The sequence below is a fragment of the Austrofundulus limnaeus genome, unplaced genomic scaffold (genome assembly GCF_001266775.1).
Source record: "Austrofundulus limnaeus strain Quisiro unplaced genomic scaffold, Austrofundulus_limnaeus-1.0 Scaffold55, whole genome shotgun sequence".
NCBI lineage: Eukaryota > Metazoa > Chordata > Actinopteri > Cyprinodontiformes > Rivulidae > Austrofundulus > Austrofundulus limnaeus.
The window spans coordinates 142,005-164,565 of record NW_013952457.1 but is presented as its reverse complement, the minus strand read 5'-3'; the positions used below and the strand labels follow the sequence as shown (position 1 = coordinate 164,565).

Below are 22,561 nucleotides of genomic sequence, written 5' to 3'. Positions count from 1 at the left end.
AAAGTCAATGGAATGTCCCCAAATGGATAGCTGTGCAAACACAATTCCTTGAAGAAATCTTGTACTATTTAATAACACTTAAAATATGTTTGAGGTGACTCTCAGCTACTACCACACCAAGTATGAGCTTAATATCTATAAAACTGAGTGATTTATAGCATTTTATGTGCTTGCTAAAGTTGATTAGTGGCAGCCATCTTTCATTGACTCTAAAGTCTAATCCGTTAAAAGATTTAAGGATTTCTCACTGAAAGTTTCAACAAAATCCCCCCTCTGGTTCATGAGGTGTTTTGCTAACAGACCAAAATACACCTTTTATTGTGGTGGGTGACAACTTTTGTCTTTTACCTTAAAAGAAATAATTAATTAGGCATTCATTTTTTTTTAGGTTTGTCTTTTTTAGAGCTGGTGTTGATATTTCTTCCCCATGAGACATTTAAAGAMCCAGAAGACTCTAATCAAATCTGCTGAATGTGGGTGGTCTTCAGAGATGACTCAGCGAGCAGCCTGTCAAATTCACAGCTGACTAATGCTGCTCACATAGATTCATTTCATAAATCACAAGCCTCCAGAGCTGAATGTGGCGTAACGTCATCAGAAACTTTTTTTACATCTGCCCTCCTTGGCTCTGCGTTTATTTCCTGTCCTGTCCTGTTTTTTGTTTGTTTGTTTGTTTGTTTGTTTTGTTTTGTTTTTTGTGAATGCCTTGATGCATCAGTTATGCAAATTCTGGGGGGAAAAAAGAAAAAAAGAAAGCCTCATGTCACCATGGGAACTATCAGCTGAGCTGTGTGCCAAGATGCTTTCCCCCCCATGAGATGTGTGTACAATCAGTGCTGCTGTTTGTCCCGCTGTGTGTGTGCGTGCGTGTGTGTGTGTGCGTGTTGTCAATTTTAAATATAACTACAAAAAAGGAAAGCATGTGAAGTCAAGGTTTCAGAGCTTGTGTTTCATTTTCCTCCCACTTTTTTTCCTCATTGATGGAGTTTTTAATATGTCTTATTTTTATTCATTTGTGTACAGATCCATTGTTTGTGGTCACAGAGGCAGCTGCCTCTCTGCTTCATCTTTGTCCACTCTTATTACAGCTGAAGCCCGCTCTCAGGTTTCATTGTCAGCACTCTACGTGATGTATAGTTGATTGAATGTGAGCAAAATACACTCGTCCACTGCATCAAAGGGGCTCCAACACAAAGCCACGTGTAATAAAAGTTGTATTTTTTTTAAGCTCAGGCCTCTGAACTCAGAATTAACGCTCATTTTAAAGGTTAGCTCCCTCTAAACTGCTCTCTTTGGAAATGCCAGGTTCGTTCTTCCTCTCTCGACACAACTTCTTCACATTTCAGGGAGGTATTAAAGAAAAATAGGTCACTTCTGAAACTTTCTTTTCTGCCTGCTGCCTCGGGGGCTCCGTAGTCCCTCTGCACATCACAGCTGCGTGCCTTCCACCCCATCCTCTGCAGCTCTTGTTTATCTGCAGCTCGTGCCTCTCACCTCGCCTCACCAGGAGGAGTGGGCGTCTCAGAGGCAGCTAGACAGGAACGAGCAGGGGCCGGGGGACGTTTTAGAGACATTTGGACTGTGTTGTACGAACTGATGCAGGCCCGTGCAGCTGTCGGTGGTCAGGCGGGGAACTTCCCGCTCTGCCCACCCACTCCCACTGAATCATTCAGGAGCAGACGCAGGCTTGTTGCACAGCAGGTGTTTCATCTCTGCTTGGTTAAATATAGATGGTTTATGTGTCGCGTGAAGCATCTTTTCTAATTACATTAAAAAATAATAGCTTTTTTATTATTATTTTGTATATTTTTATCAGGCAGGTGAGATTTCAGTGGGTTTCCTTATTTAGACACTGTCAGCCTTGTGATCTGCAACCCACAAAAGTGAAGTTTTAATTAAATTCCCAGAAAACGATCACTGGGTGCAAATCTATATTTAATTATCTTTTGAAGTCAGCTGGATTCATGATGGCACAGCAAACTAGCCTTAAAAAAATCACAAAAATGGCTACAATGTACTCATTTATACAGATATTTCCCTAAGAATTGGTGCAATAGTAGCTCAAAAAGCACATATTCTAAGTGCTGACAGATTGTTCAAGTCTTTGTTTACAATTTTGCCATTAATGATCTATTCAGTCTGTTAGCGGCCTTGCTGAAAAAACTGTTGACTAAAAGGATTTCTTTTTTACTGTCGTTGTGATGTTCAGAGAAAACGTGTCTGAGCCGTGCCCATGTGTGAATATGACAGTAAAAAAAGGCAAGAGGAAATGGTGGTGAAAGAAACAGTTCCTGACAGGCATCCAGTGGCGCGGCACTTTCTATAATTGCAGCCCGGTGAATTTGTTGTCATGGCTACACTGAAAGGAGGGCCTTTCGCAACGGGACCGGTTAAGATAAATTTAGATTTGATACATTAGTACTTTTGCGGGTACACACACAGAAAGGTGGGAGCAGCAGGTTTTTTTCTGCTGCACTGAAAAAGAGAAAAAATAACGACGACAGTGGATGTTTCGACACGTTGGTCCAAGAATCCAGTTTTGCCTCTGAAATGGCAAAAACCAGCTGAACACACAACAAATGAATTATCTGGCATGTGTGGAAATAACCCTGTTCTTTCCTCTGACAAAATGTCAGTAATAATTGTAAACATCGAGTCTTATCGCTCACAGCGGAGGAATAAAAGGGAAAGCATCCATGTGGGTCCAGACACTTGACCACACCATGACCCCTTATTATTAGAGTACCTCAATATTTCATTATATAGACATGTTTTAATCATTTAAACAAATATATGTAGTTGGCATTTTTGATCTGTGGTTCCACAAGGTGGTTATGAACAGTTAATATCTTACCTGTTGTAGATAACCCTCTGAAGAACCTTGGAGGTTTAATTCTAACAAGAATGATGAGCTAACGGCTAATCCAAGTGGTGCCAAGACCAAAGGAATTTCCTACCATTTTAATAAGAACTCCAACGTCAAATCTTTCACAGCAATCCATGTGAGCGTTGTAATACAAATTGTAATGTCATCAGTTATGCACAATGCTGCAGATGGTCACTTGGAAGCACAATAGCAGCAACAAGTTACTGTAGCACTTCTGGTGCAGCCCAGGACACTTTTGGTAATAAAACTGAGATTTCTTTTTTTAAAGGGCCTCTGCAGTCACTAAATTAGGGTTTTTTTTTGTTTGTTTTTTTTTTTTTTTGTGTGTGTGTATGGGCGTAGTTTGGGTAAACCATGATTGGGTGAATTGAATCATGGGGGGAGTAAAAAGGTGAAGTATAATAATAGTAAATTTATTGTGAACATGTAAACATAAATTAGAGATCTGAATTGGCACACCTTACTCCCCACAGCTGCCTTCACCCAAACTATGTCCAAACCCAAAAAACTCCCATTTAGTAACTGCAGAGACCCCACATGGACTCCCCATTAGGTCATTCTGGCTAAAATCTGTAGACGTCTTGTTGTGGAATACTGATTATGTATCACCTTGACACTGTCCACTTGTTCCTGTTCCTGCAGATATGAACACTTGTTCATATCTTGTGATATCCTTCCGGATGTCAGCATCAAGCTGACCTATTTCCGTGTATCAGGTTGACCCACATTCTGATTGGTTGTTCATTATCACATGATGATAACTGACAGTATAACATTGCTTGCCCGGCCKATGACAGSCGGGCCCACATCTTACAGACTTCGTGATTGYYTTCTGTTTCATGTCTGCCCATCAATAAATGACTTTATAATCATACCCGCAAGACTTGTCTTTTAAACACCCTTTTCGCCGTGGTTCTGACCATTCTTTCCACGACACGTCTAAAAACACAAATTCATTATAACAATTTACAGACAGTTTATAAAGTAGCAGCTAAACCTTCTAAAAGTTAAAGTTTTCATCTAAAACATCCAACAGGAATTTTATATAATTACTCCAGAGGCTCTGAGCTGTTTGGCTTGCGTCACTGAAATGAAAGAGTGGACCTGATAACACATCACATAATCTTATGGTATGTGAACGAGCATCTCCTGTTTCAGGTGGTGTCCGCTGTAAACAGCACAGGTAACTCTCTCCACTCAGAGCCGACACCCAACCGTGTCACAGGAAACCAGCGACATCTGCTCTTCATGGTAAACACTGACCCGGGTGGATCGCTACACCGCAGAGAGGTCAACGGAGGCAGGATATTAGTGAATGCTAATAAGCTGTTAGCAGACACCGGTGTGTGGTTTCTGTTGGTTTTCAGCTTTGAGACTTGGGTCATGGAGGTGGTGGAAAAATGCAGCATAAAGATAGGGTTCAAAATGCTGGGTCTGTTTTTGTTTGGTCAAAGCTGGAAAGTTAAATCCCACACTAAAGCCTGTAGCTTTGTTAAGCTCCAAGAATTCAACCGTATGCTGTGTCTAAATTCAGGGGCTGCATCCTTCAAAGACTGAATTTGAAATTTGATTACATCACARTGATGTGCTGAAGGCTGTTCAAATTCAAAGACTCRTCTGATTGCGGCCCACAGATGTGTTGTCCTTTTCCCCCAATTTGAGAGACAGAGCCAGTGTGACCTTCTCAGCCCATGATGCATTGCGATTTGACTAGGGAATATTTTTTCTGTAATGGCGAACGAAGCAAGAGATAGGAGTACAGATTCAAATCAGAATCTGGCAGTACTAAAACTGAAAGTTTAAAGTGGTTGTGTTGTTAGTCTTTTGTTATTTCAATCAACATGTTTTTTTCACATTCAAAGCAAGTCTAAGATTTCTTGTTGTTAGAGGGTATTTTTTATTATAGACTAAATTCAAATGATAAGTTGAGTTGTTGTTTTTTTTTTTAATGTTACAGTCTTTTACCACTGGAGGAAATATTTAGAACATCAGACTAACTAGCTCAAAGCCAGGCCACTAATCAGCTCTTTATTAGTTTGTGTCTTCGTTTTGCTTTTCTTCAGGACAGCCTTCTTTCCTCTTGATTACCTTTTCTAAACTTGACCTAAATTGACTTGACAGACGTTTTAATTACAGCGGATCCTATCCCGACGTTACCTTCTTGTGTAATCGTTGACACCACAACCTTAATAAAAGATTTAAAAACTGTGCAATGCTGCTGCCAAATGGTTCCTTTATTTTTTTTATTTTTCCTTCTCAGAGTTGGTAGTGATTCAGTGTGATCATTTCTTATTTGCCTGCCAACACTGCTGCCACTTTCAGAGTGAGCAAAGAGCATAGCAACAAGAGGCAGCTGGAGCCTCAGTCTGTGCAAAAGAAAAAATTGAGAACAAAGACAGGTTTGGCGTTTACGTTGTTCTCAGCTGGGCGGGATGCATTTTGGGTGCTGTGAGCCACAAGTCTCGCTGACGAGCTGCACATTACAATTTAAAAAAAATCTTTGCTCAGGAGGGAGCTTCTGATTGGAGATGACTTGTTCCGTTAGTGGCGCGGAGTCATGTTGAGTTTTTGGTTTTTCTGCCCGAGCCTCACTGCAGCAGGTCCTCCCGGCAGTTAGGAGAATCTGAATGAATCTCAGCTCTAAGGTTCAACAAAAGTTCAGCTCATCTGACACAGTTCTGGTGAAACTCCAACAAGTTCAATCCCCTCAGCGTAGAGTTTACAGCTCAGCTACCCTAACAAAATACTAAAAACTGTCAAGTGACTGCTGCTGGTCAGAGTTAAGGTTTTGACAGGTCTGCACGAGAGAGAACTGGTCAAATTGTTATTTTTCATGCGTTTCAACAGTAAAGTTTAAATTTCTGGTCTTGGGAAAGAAATAGTTTGTTACAAGCGGTTGCAAAGACTTTTAAAGCTGCACAACTATGCCAAATACAACTAAAGTCCTAGCATTCCTTGAAAGAATTCACATTACCTGCCAACTGTCATACAGGATTTAAGATTAAGATTGAGAGATGATGGCGCTGAAGCCATTTTGATCAAATCTTTAAAATGCTGCAATGCACGATCTGATGCTCAGAGTGTGGGCTGGACGTGACACTCAGCTACTACCACAAYAAGTTTTATACCAAAATCTGTAAAAGTGACTGAATTATAGTCATTTTTGTGTTGGCTTATGTCGCTCAGCTGTGGCGGCCATCTTGAATTGGGTCAACAGCAAAAAGCCAATCATCTTTAAAAGAATGTCCAATAGTTATTACATGATAGTTAAGTGGATCATGAGACAAACAAACAGACAMACAAACACAGAAAAAAATCATCCACCTTCACATTTTGGGGGCCAGATGAAAACCAGAGCGGGCTTTCTAGGTTTTGATAACCTGCATCAGTGTTTTAGGAGTTTTGTTTCACAGAAAATTGAGGGTTTAGTCATGAATAAATTCTGGATTTTACTTTGCAGCTAAAAATAGGACTCAATTTTCACCCTTCATAAAAAAAAACACCCTTCATATTGTTTCATATAAGACACACATCATCACCAACAGGATTGTTTTCCTGACGTCTGTAAAATCTTTCCTTAGCAGGCTGCTGCCATCTGCTTCTCCTCGTGACACCTCATAACACATGTGCTCCAGATGTTTCGGGCGAAAGGGCAGATGTTTTATCAAGGAGATTGACAAAGCGATGAAGCTGGTACTGATTTTTTTTTCATCATCCACAGGGGAACTCTTACAATTCACATCTCCATCTCTGTCCTGGTTTTTCACAATGTCACCTTTTTCCTCTGTCATAAAAAAAACTTTCCWACCAGCAGGTGAAGGTGCCTTCAAAGACTCCTGCCTGCAACATTTCACACGTTACAGAAATATGTTAGTACAAAGAATGWAATTCTATAGGGCAGGTTAGATATTTTTTCTTGCTCCTGTCCGTGCTGAACTCAGATTGCCATCGGCGTCCAYTCACCTGATGCCTTGTGCCTTTGTGGTTCATCATTTTAGCACCACCTTCACACTTTTGAAAGGACACRTCCGGTGAGAACCCGTAAGCTCAGCAATCCATCTCCCTGTCTTCTCCTCGGCCCGCAGTACCAGAAAGGCTCGGGCTTCCTGTTTTTTTTTTACCTTTTTTTTTTTTTTTTTGGGGGGGGGGTGCTTTGAGGCAGGACAGAAATGATTGGCAAGCAAGGTGATATGAAACAGGTTGAGAGCAGGACACAGCTGTGCGAGACACAAGGTTGTTTTGTCAGTTTGCAAGGTGCTTTTTGTCTCCATCTGTCTGGTTCAGAAAAATAAAGGTTAGAAAACTACTTTTTTTAGCTTTCTATAATTATTAACACAGTAGCTTATCAGCTGAACAAAATCTGATCTAAAACACATAAAAAATGAGTAATTCAGATCTAGTCTTATTGAACATTTCATGCTCAAACTGATTATTTATATGGGCTTCAACAAATAAAAACTACAAATGAAATAGCTGAGAGTACCTTGTGAGATGAAATAARGTACTCATGTGGAACTTTCCAAGAAGCTGATGTAAGTCTGGGAGCTGCAACAGGTTTCTGTTGTTTTTCCCCAGTGAGACAAAGACTCTCCCTTTTGTTTACTGGAAATGTAATTTCATCTGTCTTTTCCATCGAGGCCTCTAATGGAAAATAAAAACGAATGACCCAGCATCCTGCAGAGGGAGTCTCCGCAGAAGGAAACACAGGCCCAGAAATTATTTATTGTTGAGCTTTTAAAAAGCAGCGCCATAAAAACAACATCCCAACAACATAAAATAAAACAAATTAGAGAATTTTTTCTGCCAGAATGTAGCGTGAGCGCTAAGTGCTAAATTACTTTTCTAAAGTTTGCTGAAGAAGCTGAAGCCGAGCTGTTAAAGCTTTGTTGTGGAAATATATTATATAATCCTGCCTAACTGCTWARTTCACATTACCTTGAYAKGTTCTGTTCTGTATCTCTGATTACTGCCACATTTGTATAATCTGTTCTCATGATTCTTAAAGACGCCGTTTGATGTCTACGGACCTTGCTCTCATTTCATATTGCCTGTCTAACTTGTAATCCTTTCATTGGTCRTTAGATATCTCTGAGCCATTTGGCATGCTCTTATTTGCTGTTCACGGACTCYGCCCGGAAGTATAAAATGYGTTTCCTGTCTGTTGCTAAGTCAGTAGCTACGTGGTGGGACCTCTGATTCGGACCTCTACATTGCTGCTCACCTTTGCATWTGCAAGCCTATAAAATCGGATGACCGAAACCACGCAGTGCACTTTTCTTTATTCACGTGTTTCTGCCTTAGTGGATATTTTCCACGAAAGTATTAAAGAAGCAGAACACCAGCATTGAAGCCAAAAAGCTGGCATTGGGCTATATGTAGCAAAGGGCTAGAAGTTAAAAGTCACAAAATGTTAAACTCTAAAAGTAGCAAAAGCCAAGCTAAAAGTAGCAAAAAGATGTTTAGAAGTTAAAAATAACAAAAGGCAACTGAAAGCTAAAGATTTTAGAGACTAGCAGAAAACATCAAAAAAGCAAGCTAGAAGCAAAACGTAACTAAATGTTTTCAAAAATCTAAAAGAAGCTAACTTTTAGCTTGCCTTTAAAGGTAACAAAAACCTAAAAGTAGCAAAGGCCAAGCTAAAAGTAGCAAAAATATGTCTAAAAGCTAAAAAATAACAAAAGGCAATTGAAAGCTAAAGGTTTTAAATACTAGCTGAAAACATCAAAAAAGCAAGCTGGAAGCTAAAGGCAACTAAATGTTATCTAAACTCTAAAAGTAGCAAAAGGCAAGCTAAAAGATGGCTAAAAGCTACAAAACAAAAGGCAACTGAAAGCTTAGGTTTTAAAGAAAAGTTGTGAAATTTTATCTAAAATCTAAAAGAARCTAAAGGCAAGCTAAAAGTTAAAAGGTAACAAAAAGCTAAAAAATCTAAAACATCAAACTTGCTGGAGTAGATTTAAGAGGTGATCTCAGTGTGTGTGAGTGTGTGTATATTATATACGTATGTGTGTGCATATAACACAAAGCATTCTAAGATTACATCAAATTTACTAAACTTAAAAAAAAAAACAGGAAAACAAGTGTGAATGCTGAGTCATCATTCAACATAGTGAGTCATTGTGTGACATAATCCTGTTAACGGTTCAGCTCCTGTGGTGAAAAGAGCAAATCCAGYCATGATATCAGAGGATGAGTGACCCGTTTCTCACAGCACGATGCAAAGAAAACCCCAGGAGTGTGTTATTACAACTTTATTTATCTGGCCTGGTGACTGCCTGCTGGGGCTCGGGGCCTCTGGGCCTGTCAGGCTTTGGCCTGGAGGGGGTGCACCCTGGGGGCCCGGACCTCTGTGCCCTTTCCTGGATCTGCTTTGGTATGGCGGGTGCCGGTGAGGCCCATGAGTTTGTCGCTGCTGGCCCCAGGGGCTGTGCGTGTGGTCGCTGGGGGGGACTCTCCCAGTTCTCCCCTATGGTCTGATCTAGGGGGTGGGTGGGCGGATCTTCCCGTGCGGGTGCCCCTTGGGGCTCTGCGCTCGGGATTCCTCTCAGACCCTTGGGCTCTGGTCTTCCCTATGTCTGCCTCGTGTCTTGGGGGTTGGGTCTCCGATCCTCCACAGTCACTATTAAATATTCCATTGGAGAAATCTTGTATATACACGCATGTTCACAACTGCTCACAAACAGGTGTTCTGATCCGGGGGGGTTCTGACTGGTCACTGAGTGTGTATATATGTCTGTGTGTATATACAGACAATATTTATGAATGTAGGCATGTATGTACTGTATATCTTTATATATGTAAGGGTATGTGTGTATTTTTATATATGCCCTCCATGTATTTATCCATTTATTTTTCAGGTGAGCGGACAGATGTTGGGTGTGTGGTCCTGTGTTTTGTTGGTGTATATTTAATATACTTCTAATMGSTATTTCAATCTTTMTATCTTTCTAATWMYTYYYYYYYYSKTTTTYYYYYYKKYYYYWWTWRAARAAAACATTATTTATCTTATGACTAAAACCTCACCTCGTGCTTTGTGTCGTCTTTTCTCAAACCCTGATCGTGTTGTGGCTCACCCTGCCTCGGTTTTTGTTGGAGTCTATCCTCCGACTGATCTTATTCTGCTCCAGGATTAGAAACTTTTAYGCTGGATCAGCTTTTGTAATATTTTACTGAAACTAAACTGCATTAAGAACCAGACTCAATGAAAATGCATCCATTTCCCATTAGATTGTAGACWTCTTTAAAACTAGAGCAGTTCCTTTAAATAATGCAGTAGTTAAGATATTTTGCTAACACAAACCACAGGCAACAGTATCACCTACCTGTGTTGGTTATGGGTGATAATAAATAAACCAGATGGCCTAAAATAAATGAGTCTTGTTCTGACGAACCTTTCTGTTGGTGAAACTGGTTCAGAATTCGGGGGTGTTTGGTTTCCATCTCCTGCAGCATGAGCACGACTTGGCTGCTCACCACAGAATTATGAAATCCTGATGAGACGCTGCGTCTCTGAGGAACCTTCCTGACCATCTGCAGCTCGCTCACACACGCGCGCAGCTCGGCTAACCTTGTGTGGGTGAAGGCTGTGTGAAAACTGGGCTAACCCTCTGCAGGCTCTGCGGYCCCTCGTGGTCCGGGAGGAGGGATCCACTCACCCTCTGCAGGACAGGATGGTCCTGCTGCACTCCAGCAACTTATTCAGTATTCAGCCTCCTGTTTCTCTGTGGAAGAGATGCCCGCAGCTAATTACTGAGGCGGGACTGAATATGTATTACCGTGCATGTGTGTGTGTGTGTGTGTGTGTGTGTGTGTGTGTGTGTGTGTGTGTTTGTAGGGCATGGGAAGCGGCACTCTGGATCAGTTTTTTGGAAACAGGTAACGTTACAGGCCATCTTGGTGATTAATGTCAATGGGAGATTATGCTGAAATGCAAAACTAATCACTAAAGGCAGGGTGATAATGTTCTTGCCTTTTTTTTGTACGTTAGCAAAATATTTCATGAATCACTTCACAGATTTTAATGAAACTTTCAGAAAGTAAATCATTAGGTTAACGCCTACAATTGAGTAACTTCTGGAGTCAGTTTGATTCAAGTGGGCTGCCACAATAAAGCAACCTTAGAAAACACAAAAAAATAGCTATAAATTAGTCAACTTTACATACCATAAGCTAATATTTGGTGTGAAAGTAGCCGGGACTTGACACAAGCATATTATCTGAGCACAAACTAATCGCACAAGATCTGTGTTTAATACTTTAGCTTTACCTATTGAAGTCAGTTCTGTCTGTTAGCAAAATATCTCATGAACGAACAGACTGATTTTAATGAAATGCTCAGAACATCATCATTAGATGCACCTCTATACCTGATTATATTTAAGAGTCAACCTGATTCAAGATGGCCACCACAGCTAATCAATCTTAGACAACACAAATGTGGCTATAACTCAGTCAGTTTGACAAACAAGCTAAACATTGATGTTGTTGTGGCTGAGTCAATTACAGCACATACTATGTCCATCCCATTGCATGACATTATTTTAAACGTTTGACCAAAACTGTGATTAATTATTTAATTAATTATTTAATTTCATAAGACAATTTCAGTCTGAAACTCTGATATAAAAGATGGTGGGTGAAATGCATTCCTTCAAGAAATACTGAACCTTTAATTTACAGAAAATCTGTCTTTTTTTTTACACATTCACATTTTAGCTCCTTTAGAAACAACCTGAGACTCTGCAGTGCTCCATATCCCAAAGGGGAAAAAAAGATTTACATTACCTAACAAGAATTTCACAGGTTTAGGCTGAAAGAACAGTTTGGTATTTCTTTATTCTGTCTGTGTCTCAGTGCAGGATGTCCTCAGCAGACTTTGCTTTCTGCCTGAGTATCTTTAGAGAGATCACTTCCCCATAATCTCCTCTCTGGCTGACCCAGTTTAGCTCACTGTCAGTGAAAAGGTTACAGAGGGTAAGAATTTGATGGAGGTTCGGGGGTGACAGTGCATCAGGTGTTGGTTACACAACACACCTCGGTTTGCTTCCTGTCTGTTGTACTCGGCATGATTCATTAACTGTACTCCATTCTGGACAGAGTGGCTGAGGAAGATAAGCCTTGATCTGATGAGTGTGTTTTCCACCGGGTACCACAGCTTACAGCTGCAGCTCAAACATGCTGTTTCCTTCTGATAAACGAACGCACCTCTAATTAGTCAAAAATTACTGACAGTAGTGACACTGATTGTTATAGCTTTTATCGTTATCACTGCATCAGTCCACTTAAAGTGGTTCTCAAGCTCCAAGTGCTGTTCAGAAACAAAACTTTACATTAACTTTTCATTAAAACCTATTAATCGAGGAGGTATTTCGCCAACACACCAAAGTTTTAGGCAAAGATGCAACATGTAGACTTTATGTGTTAACTGATTACCAGCTACTAAAACACCACATTTTAGCTCAACATCTGTAAATTTGGCTGAGTTAGAAACATTTGTGTTTCCTAACAGTGTGGCACATCAGATATTTTGCTAATACAACAAATAAATGAACACATACRCTCATAGACAGAGGCAAAAACATGACTGCTAATTTGTATTTGGCAGCATTTACTCAAAATCTATAAAAAGATGCTTCAACATTGGTCCTAAAAGCAGAAACGTACATAAAGTGGAATTTGGTTGCATCAGAAGCTTTAGCTGAATATCATGTACATAACAGTGAAAACACATGTTTTTAGATACTTTTCAGTAGAAGTATTGAAAAATGAACAAGTCTAAACCCAGAGCCCTGTGGAACACCAAAACTAACTCTGGAGGGTTATTGGCATTTTGAACATGAACAAACTGGTATTTTCAGTTCATGTCTTAGGATGTGATGAGCAATGGTACTAGCACTAAAATAGGTGTTGTTACTCTTGAGCTTTTGTTATATTCTCTGTAGTGTGATGATTTTTAGTAACAAGAATTTGACCTCAACAACTTATTTGAGTTTATATATTTTGTTTATGGAGATCCAAATCAGGTTACAGGCTCTACCTGTGAAGGTTCTGATGATTTTCAGTTTTGTTTGCCTTTCCTGCTCTCATCTGTGAGCTATCTTAAAGCAAGTCTCTCCCCAGTTGTGTCTCATCATCCCCACAGCAGTTTCCTTCCTCTGAGAGTCTCCCCTTCTCTTTAAAGGCCAAGGTAGGTGTAGAAGGAGTCACCTGTCAACATTAATTAAAGCTTATGAAGGCTGACTGGTACCAGGGAATAATCCAACTCACCAGTCGCCTGGGACACAGCCTCCATAGTGACCTTGTGTTGGATTTCATAGCGAGCGTGGGACAGGAATAATAGGTGTGGCACAGCCCTGCAGTCCCTACTGTGTCCAGCCTTCTTAATCCCCAGCACTATGACCGGATCCCGTTGTACTCAGCAGATTAGATCATTAGCAGTCTGCTAACCTTTCCAAAGGTCTCCACTGGCCTGCATGTTGTGCTTTGTTCAACACATGAAGTGTGAGAAAGAAAAACAGAGAATGCCTGCCTCTGACATCCCAATATCTCTGGCCTCTTTTCTTCAGGAAGTTGAATAAGCTAAAMTACAAAATCATGAGATAACATCTTCACTTGGTATTTCTGAAACACAGCAGAATGTCACAGATGAAGCCACACCACTTTGTCATTTTGAAAGGAAGTTTTTCAGGGGGACGGACCTCTCTGACTTTGTTAAAGTGCTGTTGTACTTCACATTAATACGACTTTCATCATATAGTTCACGGGCGCAGCTAACTTTAGCCATGCTGGTTATTCTCAGACACTTTTAGCTACTTCCAAAAATGTACACGTCAAAAAAGCTAAATGCGTCCTTTCATGACGCAAACTGTTTATAATGTTGATAAACTGCCAGGATGGACTGTAATTCTCCTGTGAGTCTGACTCTGAATAATTGGGTTTTGAATGTGAAAGAGAATGAAATGTGGTGCCAGCTACAACAAAAGTGATGAATTTTCACACAGAGACAACCCAGGTGGTTCCATATTTACTTACGATTCTTTTAATATTTAAGGTCTTTTTTGTTCAGTAAAAGCAAACACGTCACTTTTTTTTCTAAATGTACCCCACAGAATACCGAGTTTGACAGTCAGTGGAAAATTATAATTACTAAATAGTCAATTACTATTGAGCTGATAACAATGTATTTCATTTTGTTAAAGCATTTGTCTACTGAGGAACAATATTTACCAATAAATATTTTGAATGTGTGCAATAAAAGGAAAAAAAATTGTATAGGTCCTCTGGACGGGTTCTTCTTTAATGAAACGTTTCGTCTCTCTTCCAAGAGACTTCTTCAGTCTGAGAGTTTCAGGCAAAATTCAGGCTTTTGAGTCCTGCCTCCAGGTGACTGATACTCACATCACATGGCCATCGTTCACCCTAATTAATCCCTTTTGTTAACAGGGGGTGGAGTGATACTGCCAATGGCAGCGCTGTAGGAGGGGGACAGCTGAAAACGGAGGCCCCCACCTCTGTTTAATGACGGATGGTCTTTCTTTACAAAAATGGCTTCTTTTACTCCTCTCTCAAACCAACGTTCCTCCCTATCAAGAATGAGAACATCCTCATCTCTGAAAGAGTGACCGCTGGCCTGTAAATGAGTGAAAACTGCAGAGTTCTGGCCATTAGAATTAGCTCGTCTGTGTTGGGACATTCTTTTGAACAGTGGTTGCTTTGTTTCCCCGATGTATAACTGGTCGCAGTCCTCCTGGCACTTCACAGCAWATACAATATTGCTCTGTTTGTGCCGGGGCACCGGATCTTTGGGGTGAACCAGCCTTTGCCGTAATGTGTTTTGGGGTTTGAAAGCTACTGGGACATCATGTTTAGAAAATAAACGTCTCAGTTTCTCCGAAACACCTGCAACATACGGAATAACCACTGGTTTGGGTCTGGGTTTGGGGTCTTCATTTTCACCTGAAGGTTGCATGGAATCCTGTCTGTGTTTCCTGTCTGCTTTCAGGAAAGCCCAGTCAGGATAACCACACTGCTCCAGGGCCTGTCGTGTGTGTGATTTCTCTTTCTGCCTGGCTCCTGGGTTTGTAGGAACACTGTCTGCTCTGTGGTACAGAGTCCTGATCACTCCTAACTTGTGTTCCAGTGGGTGGTGGGAGTCAAAACGCAAATATTGGTCTGTGTGGGTGGGCTTACGATACACGCCAGTTTCCAACCGTCCTCCATCCGAACCTCCATCCACCTGTGAACGATGGCCATGTGATGTGAGTATCAGTCACCTGTGAGCCATAGCCAGGTGATGTGAGTATGAGTCACCTGTGAACGATGGTCATGTGATGTGAGTATCAGTCACCTGGAGGCAGGACATAAAAGCCTGAATTTTGCCTGAAACTCTCAGACTGAAGAAGTCTCTTGGAAGAGAGACGAAACGTTTCATTAAAGAAGAACCCGTCCAGAGGACCTATACAATTTTTTTTCCTTTGATTTTTTACCTGGATTACTGAGATGCATCAGGACAATGTGTGCAATAATTTAATRAAATGCAAACTTAGAGAAGTGTTGATATAATAACTGAATATTTCACTTTAGATGGAGTTTGATGTTAGTGAGAAAGTTGTGACTTTCCAAAGTTTCAACTCTTTGCTTTAAAACTAGGGATGCACCGATATGCGAGTTTCAGCCGATATCGATATCCGATATAATTATTGCTGTAATGGCCGATAACCAATATTAAACAAACAAACAAATTMTATTATACATATACGCACAAACATACTTGGGTCTTTATTTTTTGATACCGTAATTAAACARCCAGACCTCTGACATGGCTCCCTACTTCAGTTATTCATGGCTACGCAGCGTCAATATCACCATCATGATCAAACAGATGCCGCTCAACCAACCATCTCCCCTCCCAAAACAGAAACACAAAGCTAAAATGTGGGCAATCAATATCAGACATTAATATCGACCCAGTTTTACATACCAGACCGATACCGATAATTTTAAAAATGACCAATATCGGCCAATAATGATATTAATGCCGAAAGTGCATCACAATTAAAACTATCAATTAAAAAATGAAAGAGGAAGGGTGTCTGCCTCCTTTTCAAGTGTATCAAGATATTTAAACATATGTATACTATAGGGGTGCTTATAGTGGGTGCTGTTTGTTTTGGTTCTAACTTCAGTTTTACACTCATGTGTTGAGTTCCTAAAGTCCTAAAAGAAACAATGTTCCTTTCCAAGAATTGTTGCTCCTGTACTGAGACTTTTATTTGGAGCCTAGACTCATGGTTTTGCTCACAGAATGAGCATAAAGTACTAATTTCTGACAATATATATGTCATCTGTTTTCCAGATCCTTGCAATCATCTCCATCCTGTTCATCGTGCTGTCCACCATCGCCTTGTCTCTGAACACCCTCCCTGAGCTGCAGGACACGGATGAGTTCGGTCAGCCCACAGACAACCCAAAGCTGGCGCACGTGGAGGCTGTGTGCATCGCCTGGTTCACCATGGAGTACCTACTCCGCTTTCTGTCCTCCCCTAACAAATGGAAGTTCTTCAAGGGTCCCCTGAACATCATCGACCTKTTGGCTATACTGCCCTACTATGTCACCATCTTCCTGACCGAGTCCAACAAGAGTGTGCTGCAGTTTCAGAATGTCCGACGCGTGGTACAGATCTTCCGGATCATGAGGATTCTGCGGATTCTGAAGCTGGCACGTCACTCCACGGGCCTTCAGTCTCTGGGCTTTACACTTAGGAGGAGCTACAACGAGCTAGGCCTGCTCATCCTCTTCTTGGCGATGGGGATCATGATTTTCTCAAGTCTGGTTTTCTTTGCCGAGAAGGATGAAGAGGACACAAAGTTCAAGAGCATTCCCGCCTCCTTCTGGTGGGCCACCATAACAATGACTACTGTAGGTTATGGAGATATTTACCCCAAGACTCTGTTGGGAAAAATAGTTGGAGGTCTGTGCTGCATTGCAGGAGTACTGGTCATAGCCTTACCTATCCCCATCATTGTGAATAACTTCTCAGAGTTCTACAAAGAGCAAAAGAGGCAAGAGAAAGCCATCAAACGGCGAGAAGCTCTGGAGAGGGCTAAAAGAAACGGTAGCATCATCTCTATGAACATTAAAGATGCATTTGGTCGCGGTGTGGAGCTCATGGATGTGATGGTGGAAAAAACTGATGAAAAGAGGGAAAAGGTGCATGATAATCATGTGTCCCCAAATAAAGGGACCCCCAAAATCAAATCGCCAATCAACCCCAGCAGCCCCACCAAGACCATTGAGTCGAACTACCAGGAGAAGTCTAAGCCATCCGGCAGCCCTCATCATCTCAGCGCAGAGAATCTTGAGGAGATGTACAACAAAATGACCAAGGCACAGTCACAACCTAACATCAACAGCAAGGAAAGGACATCACACTCCAAAACAGGCAGACAGAAAACTGAATTTGAGATGGGATGCATCCATAATGAAGCCTACTCGGGTACAGCAGAGGTGGTGACAGACATGAAGAGCATTTCCAGCATTGACAGCTTCATCAGCTGTGCCACAGACTTTCCAGAGAGCTCGCGCTTTTCCCAGAGCCCCGGCTGCAACAAGCCAGGAAAAGTCAGCACCCACCCCAGTCTGGAACCCACTCTGGAAAACGAGCATGAAGGATCACACGGCACCACTACACCCAAGCTGAACCCGAACACAGACAACATGCGTCTTAACAATCCACTCAAGAGCCGACCAGCTAAGGTCAGAGGTGTCGAGGACTCGGGGAGAGGAGTTCGCTCTGACAGCTCGTCGCTTCAGAGYCCTGTGACGTCCATGTACACCACGGCCAGCAGCAGGACTCCTAGCAAGAGCCCAGAGAATTTACTGCCCAACGTCTTCACGTTCCATGACTCGTCCGTCAATAAGTTCATCGACGCCGACACGGACGAGGAGGAGCACTTGCACGACGGTTCAGGAACAAACGCAACTCAAAGACTCTTGGAGAAAGCCAGCCCGAAGTACGGCCACCTCTCCGGCTTTCAACAGGGTCCCAACCACATGGGAGGCCTCTCTATGAAGCTGGGGAACAACGCGCTGCCGTCAGAGGKGCGGGGGAACCACGTGTCCCAGGAGCTGCAGCCACTTCAGGGAGACACAAGTCACTCAAACAATTAAAGATATGAACGTGGAATGAATCGTAAGGAGAAAAGGAACTGAGAAGAGATGAATATTCCTAAGTTAAACAAAAAAAACTCTGAGAAGAACTGCAGGAGCGTTTGAAGATACAACACAAACACTAAATTTGTGGAACTATAGAAAAGATCTGTGGTCTGCTGTCAAACTCTCCCAACTAAATTGATCAAAGTGTGCTCTCAAAATGAAATAAAAGGAGCGCTGTCTGAGAACGTTTTTTACAATTCATACTCTTTTAGCCCAGATTGTAATCTAATTATTAGACTCTAGCTGTAGGAGTTGAGTACATCCTTTTTATAAGCAAGATCCTCCTTTTCTGACAGCCCTGGATACCACTTTAAAGCCACAGCAGCAAAGACTGTCAAATCAGTAGTGAAGCGTAAAGGGCATTGAAACGAGGCACATTAAGGAGAGCTACCTTACACTGCAGTATGAAAGAGAAACACACTTCATTCTCAGCATTGTATGAGTACATACAGTGTATATTACAAAGGGAATGTGTGTAGTTTGCTYACTGTACCTTCCTTCTTCAAAACTGGCCTTAGTTCATGTTGTCCCACATTTTCTGTTTTTATGAGAAAAAGCCTGAGGCTGACAGATGTGTATGTGTGTGCAATAATTACCTTTCACATATAGTGTTATTTATCGTTATGTAGCAATAGTCCTCTCTCTTATCTTACGTCTGACCTTTAGCAGAATCAAGTGTTTGCGTCTGTTTCCATTCAGTAGCTTCAGGTTGACATTTTTACTGCACAGATTACACGAGAAGACACTGTGAGGTCGCATCCGTCATCTTCGCTCCTGCTCCCATGAGAGAGCACCTCAACGTGATCCTTGTTTAGTGTGAAACTGTGTTACTCCGTTTTYAACCGTTTTGTCTGTTTCCGAATGTCTGTTTCGGTTTTATCAAATCACGAAGCAATGTTGTCTTCGAAAACTACTTTTTATTTAAGCGGTTGTAGCAGACTAAATGAATTTTGCATAAACATCATATCTGGACAGGCAGCAGTCAAAAAAAAAATCCCCGTTTTTCTGTTCATCCAGATTGTAGGAGGGGGATTATTATATAACTGCAACATCTTCAACCAGGACACACACTAATTGTACAAAAAATAAAAAGCTATTTATATTTTTTAAGCTATTTTCTAAAACAATGAACTCTTAGACGAACATGTTGCGCTAAGGTCATAGTCGTGCAGACTGTATGTGCTTTGTTACGTTAACGGAGTCGTATTTATTAGATTATATTCTACAGTAGATATATTTATATACCGTTTGCTACYGTCTCTCCCTCTGGATGCTTTGTCTTTTTGTGCAATGTGAAGAACCAAAGAATTGTTCATTCTGATAACAGATGGTGGTACGTTCTGATGTTTCATCTCAAAATGTTTGATGGTTTCTTTTCTCGACCACAGAATCTGGTGTATTTCAGGGAGCTGTATCCGCTCATGTAGGAATACCCTGGTGTCTAAATAATACAGCTTTTGATGGAGGATCCAGGGTAGAAAAAAAGAGGATGAAAACAAAAAAAAATAGAGGGAACACTGTATTTTATATTTAAGAATTTCAACTATTATCTCTTTTTTTTTCCACTGGAAAGTTGTTCAAACCCAGAAATCCAAAACATTAAGCCCAAAATTCCCAAAATTAAAACATKCCCTCCCATAATGAGCAGATATAAACTTATGACCTCATCTGTAATTGTGTGGATTCTGCTCATTTTTATGCACCTAAATTTTGACGCCCASTCTGGTGCTCGTTCTCTCCCCAACTTTACAACATATCATGCATAACATGTACCAAAGCAACTTTTTGTTTCTTTTTTGCATGAATAGAAATATTTCATTAGATATAGATTAGGTTAGATATTTCTGTGCCTTTGCTTTTAACAAACGCCTACCCCTGCTGACTGAATCTGCCCTAATGGCATCTAAAGGACTCTTCACACTGTCCCTCTGATTCATTTCACAGCTTTTTCCCCCCTTATGTCTTTCTTGTGCACTTAAAACGCACCAAACATTTATATGAAGAAAAAAAACAACCTCCAGTCCACAAATACAAACAGGTGCCGACTCACTCAGAGGGAACGGCTACTGTTTCCATGGTGATGGCTGGGATGACTGGATGGCTCAYGTTTGATGCGTGCGAGTAGCTTGTTTTGTAGAGACTGACTACTTACAGACTTCCTATTTGTTTATTCATTCATTCACTCATTCATCGCAGCAGACCCCCCCGGCTCTGCAGTGCCGTGAAATGATGTTAACAAAACTGGATCGTGGGAGCTTCTCCATCAGACCCCTGCAGCCTCACAGAAGCATCTCAGCAGCTTTACGAGAAAAAAAAAATACAGATGAACCTGAATCTGAGATGCCTCTGCAGCCAGGAGCACAGAGACCTCAGCTGTCAGCTCCTGGAGGGGAGGAGGGGGTGACGTGAACAACTGACAGAGAGAATCGAAGTTATCCGCTCAATTTGAAGCGACATGATCCCTCCTCCCAACTTCTGACCAAATAACTCTYGTAAGATTTYAATTCATTTAAATTGGGGTTCTATTAAAAGTATCTTACCTGTCGTAGATATCTGTTTGAATGAGCTCAGCTAAYAGATAATCTGAGACCAAGATCAAAGCTGACATTTTAAAACAATTCCAAGATCAAATATCTCTTAAATCTTTATGCTGCTGTCARTTTTGCATTTCAGATATTTACTATTATACGAAAGCAAAAACAGCAGCTGCTACCGGTAGCGCTTTTTTGCTCCGTTGGATAATTAAGACAGGAATATTAGRATATTTTAGTCTGAATAAACACTTAATGCAATGCAGGTATGAATTTTAAAATGGGGTTTGCATGAGGTGTTGTGAACATTTGTGGGATTATAAGTTTTAAACACCAATAATTAGCTTTGAAACTAGCCAGTGTTAGCTTGTCAATCTGATCCAAGTCGGACAAGTTCCAAAGCATGTTTTACTATAATAAACTCAAGACGTTTATAGCCATTTGTTTATTTTATTTTTTACATCATCATATGAGGTTATTTTGGAAAGAGTTATATTTCTGCCATTTGAGTTTGCAAATATTCATAAAGTCATTCAGTAATGCAAAATTTGTAGAAATGAAACAATTTTTTAAATAATTTTTGCAGGAACTACTATGTATTTTTTAGGACTAGAGAGTTGTTTCAAGTCAACAGCAATATAATTTGGTCCTGGTTCTGCTCAAATTAGCCATTAGGTCGTTAATATGGTAAAAAAATACACTTAGTCCTTTCAAAACTGAGGTTGTTCAAAGAGTTATCTACAACAGATAAGGTATTACTTCTCTTTAACAAGTATATTCACTGCGACAAAAATGGTAAAACTTCTGCATCTTTTCAGGAAGTGTTCCTCTGCCCAAAATGTCTACCGTCACACTCCTTAACGACAAAACAAATAGAGCCACAGTCAGATTAGTCGCGAGGGCTTTTATTTATGGGAACGACTGGCCTTGAGCTCGGTTGTCGTTTCCTGTTTTGTTTTGATGAGCTGCAGCATCCTTTAAAGGATGTGTTCACGTCTTTGATTCTTCAAATATTTCAGTAGATCCACAAGAAAAAGCCTGATTCAAGCAGTCTGGTATGATGGCGTTACGCTTTCCTAAGGAACAAACTTTAATAAACAAAACAAAACAAAAAATCTCCAGCAAAATCTGAGCTTTCCACAGGCTTACTGGGAACTACAGTCAGTGATGAGTGGGAGGTTTTGGCTGCCCGGTCCCCAACACTGCATGGTAATGAAATAAAAATGTCAACCCGACAAATGGTCGTATGACTTTCACTGTTAGAGGTGTAAGAGACAGTCAGACATGCATTAAATGACAAGTCTTTGGAAACGAGCCTCTTTTTGGTGACTCTCCTTCAAACAAGCCATAGTCTGTTTGACCAGATCCAGCTCTTTGGGCTGGATGAATGTTAACAAGGTCCTTATTGCTTTTTATGTGTATATTTTTGTTTCTGAACTGCACTTTATAGATTTGTCCTCAGCAGACAAAAAGCATATTTTTATTCAAATACAGTTTAGGGAAAAGAAAAGCACAAATTAGTAAAATAATTAAAGTTTCATCCTTCAAACGAGGCACTCAAGAGAAAAACAAACATCTATTTCTGACTCTTCCCCTTCCTTCAGGGAAATATTCACTCGTTTGAACTCACACAGCTCTGAGTCTGGGGAAATGTTTTTTGTTGTTGTTCTTTGTAAAGTTTCATACTTTGTTTCAGCTGGATTTGTAGGATGTTGAGCTTTCCTGTTTTTCCAACACATGTAGCGCTGTAAAACTTTGACACAGGATTTGTAAATAACGTCCCAAAAAAGCTTTAGGAAAATGTCTATCATGCAGTTTTTCCCCCTTTCTTTTACTGACTGATGCTTAATAAAAAGAGGATAACCCAGTGTTGAAGTTTCATTGTTTGAACAGAAATGATTCATGGCAACAGAGGATAAAAACAAACAT

The 22,561-nt window shown here is 40.8% G+C and overlaps 1 protein-coding gene across 1 annotated transcript in view; it reads left to right on the top strand.

Annotated features, from left to right (window-relative positions):
- LOC106517977 (potassium voltage-gated channel subfamily B member 1) overlaps window positions 1–22,500 on the top strand; it is a 50,633-nt gene extending 28,133 nt beyond the window's left edge. The window contains exon 3 of the mRNA XM_014009037.1: window positions 16,242–22,500. Within this exon, the coding sequence (XP_013864491.1) occupies window positions 16,242–18,056 (1,815 nt within the window). The 3' untranslated portion in view covers window positions 18,057–22,500. The remainder of the gene's footprint in view (window positions 1–16,241) is intronic.
- Window positions 22,501–22,561: the final 61 nt, after the last annotated feature.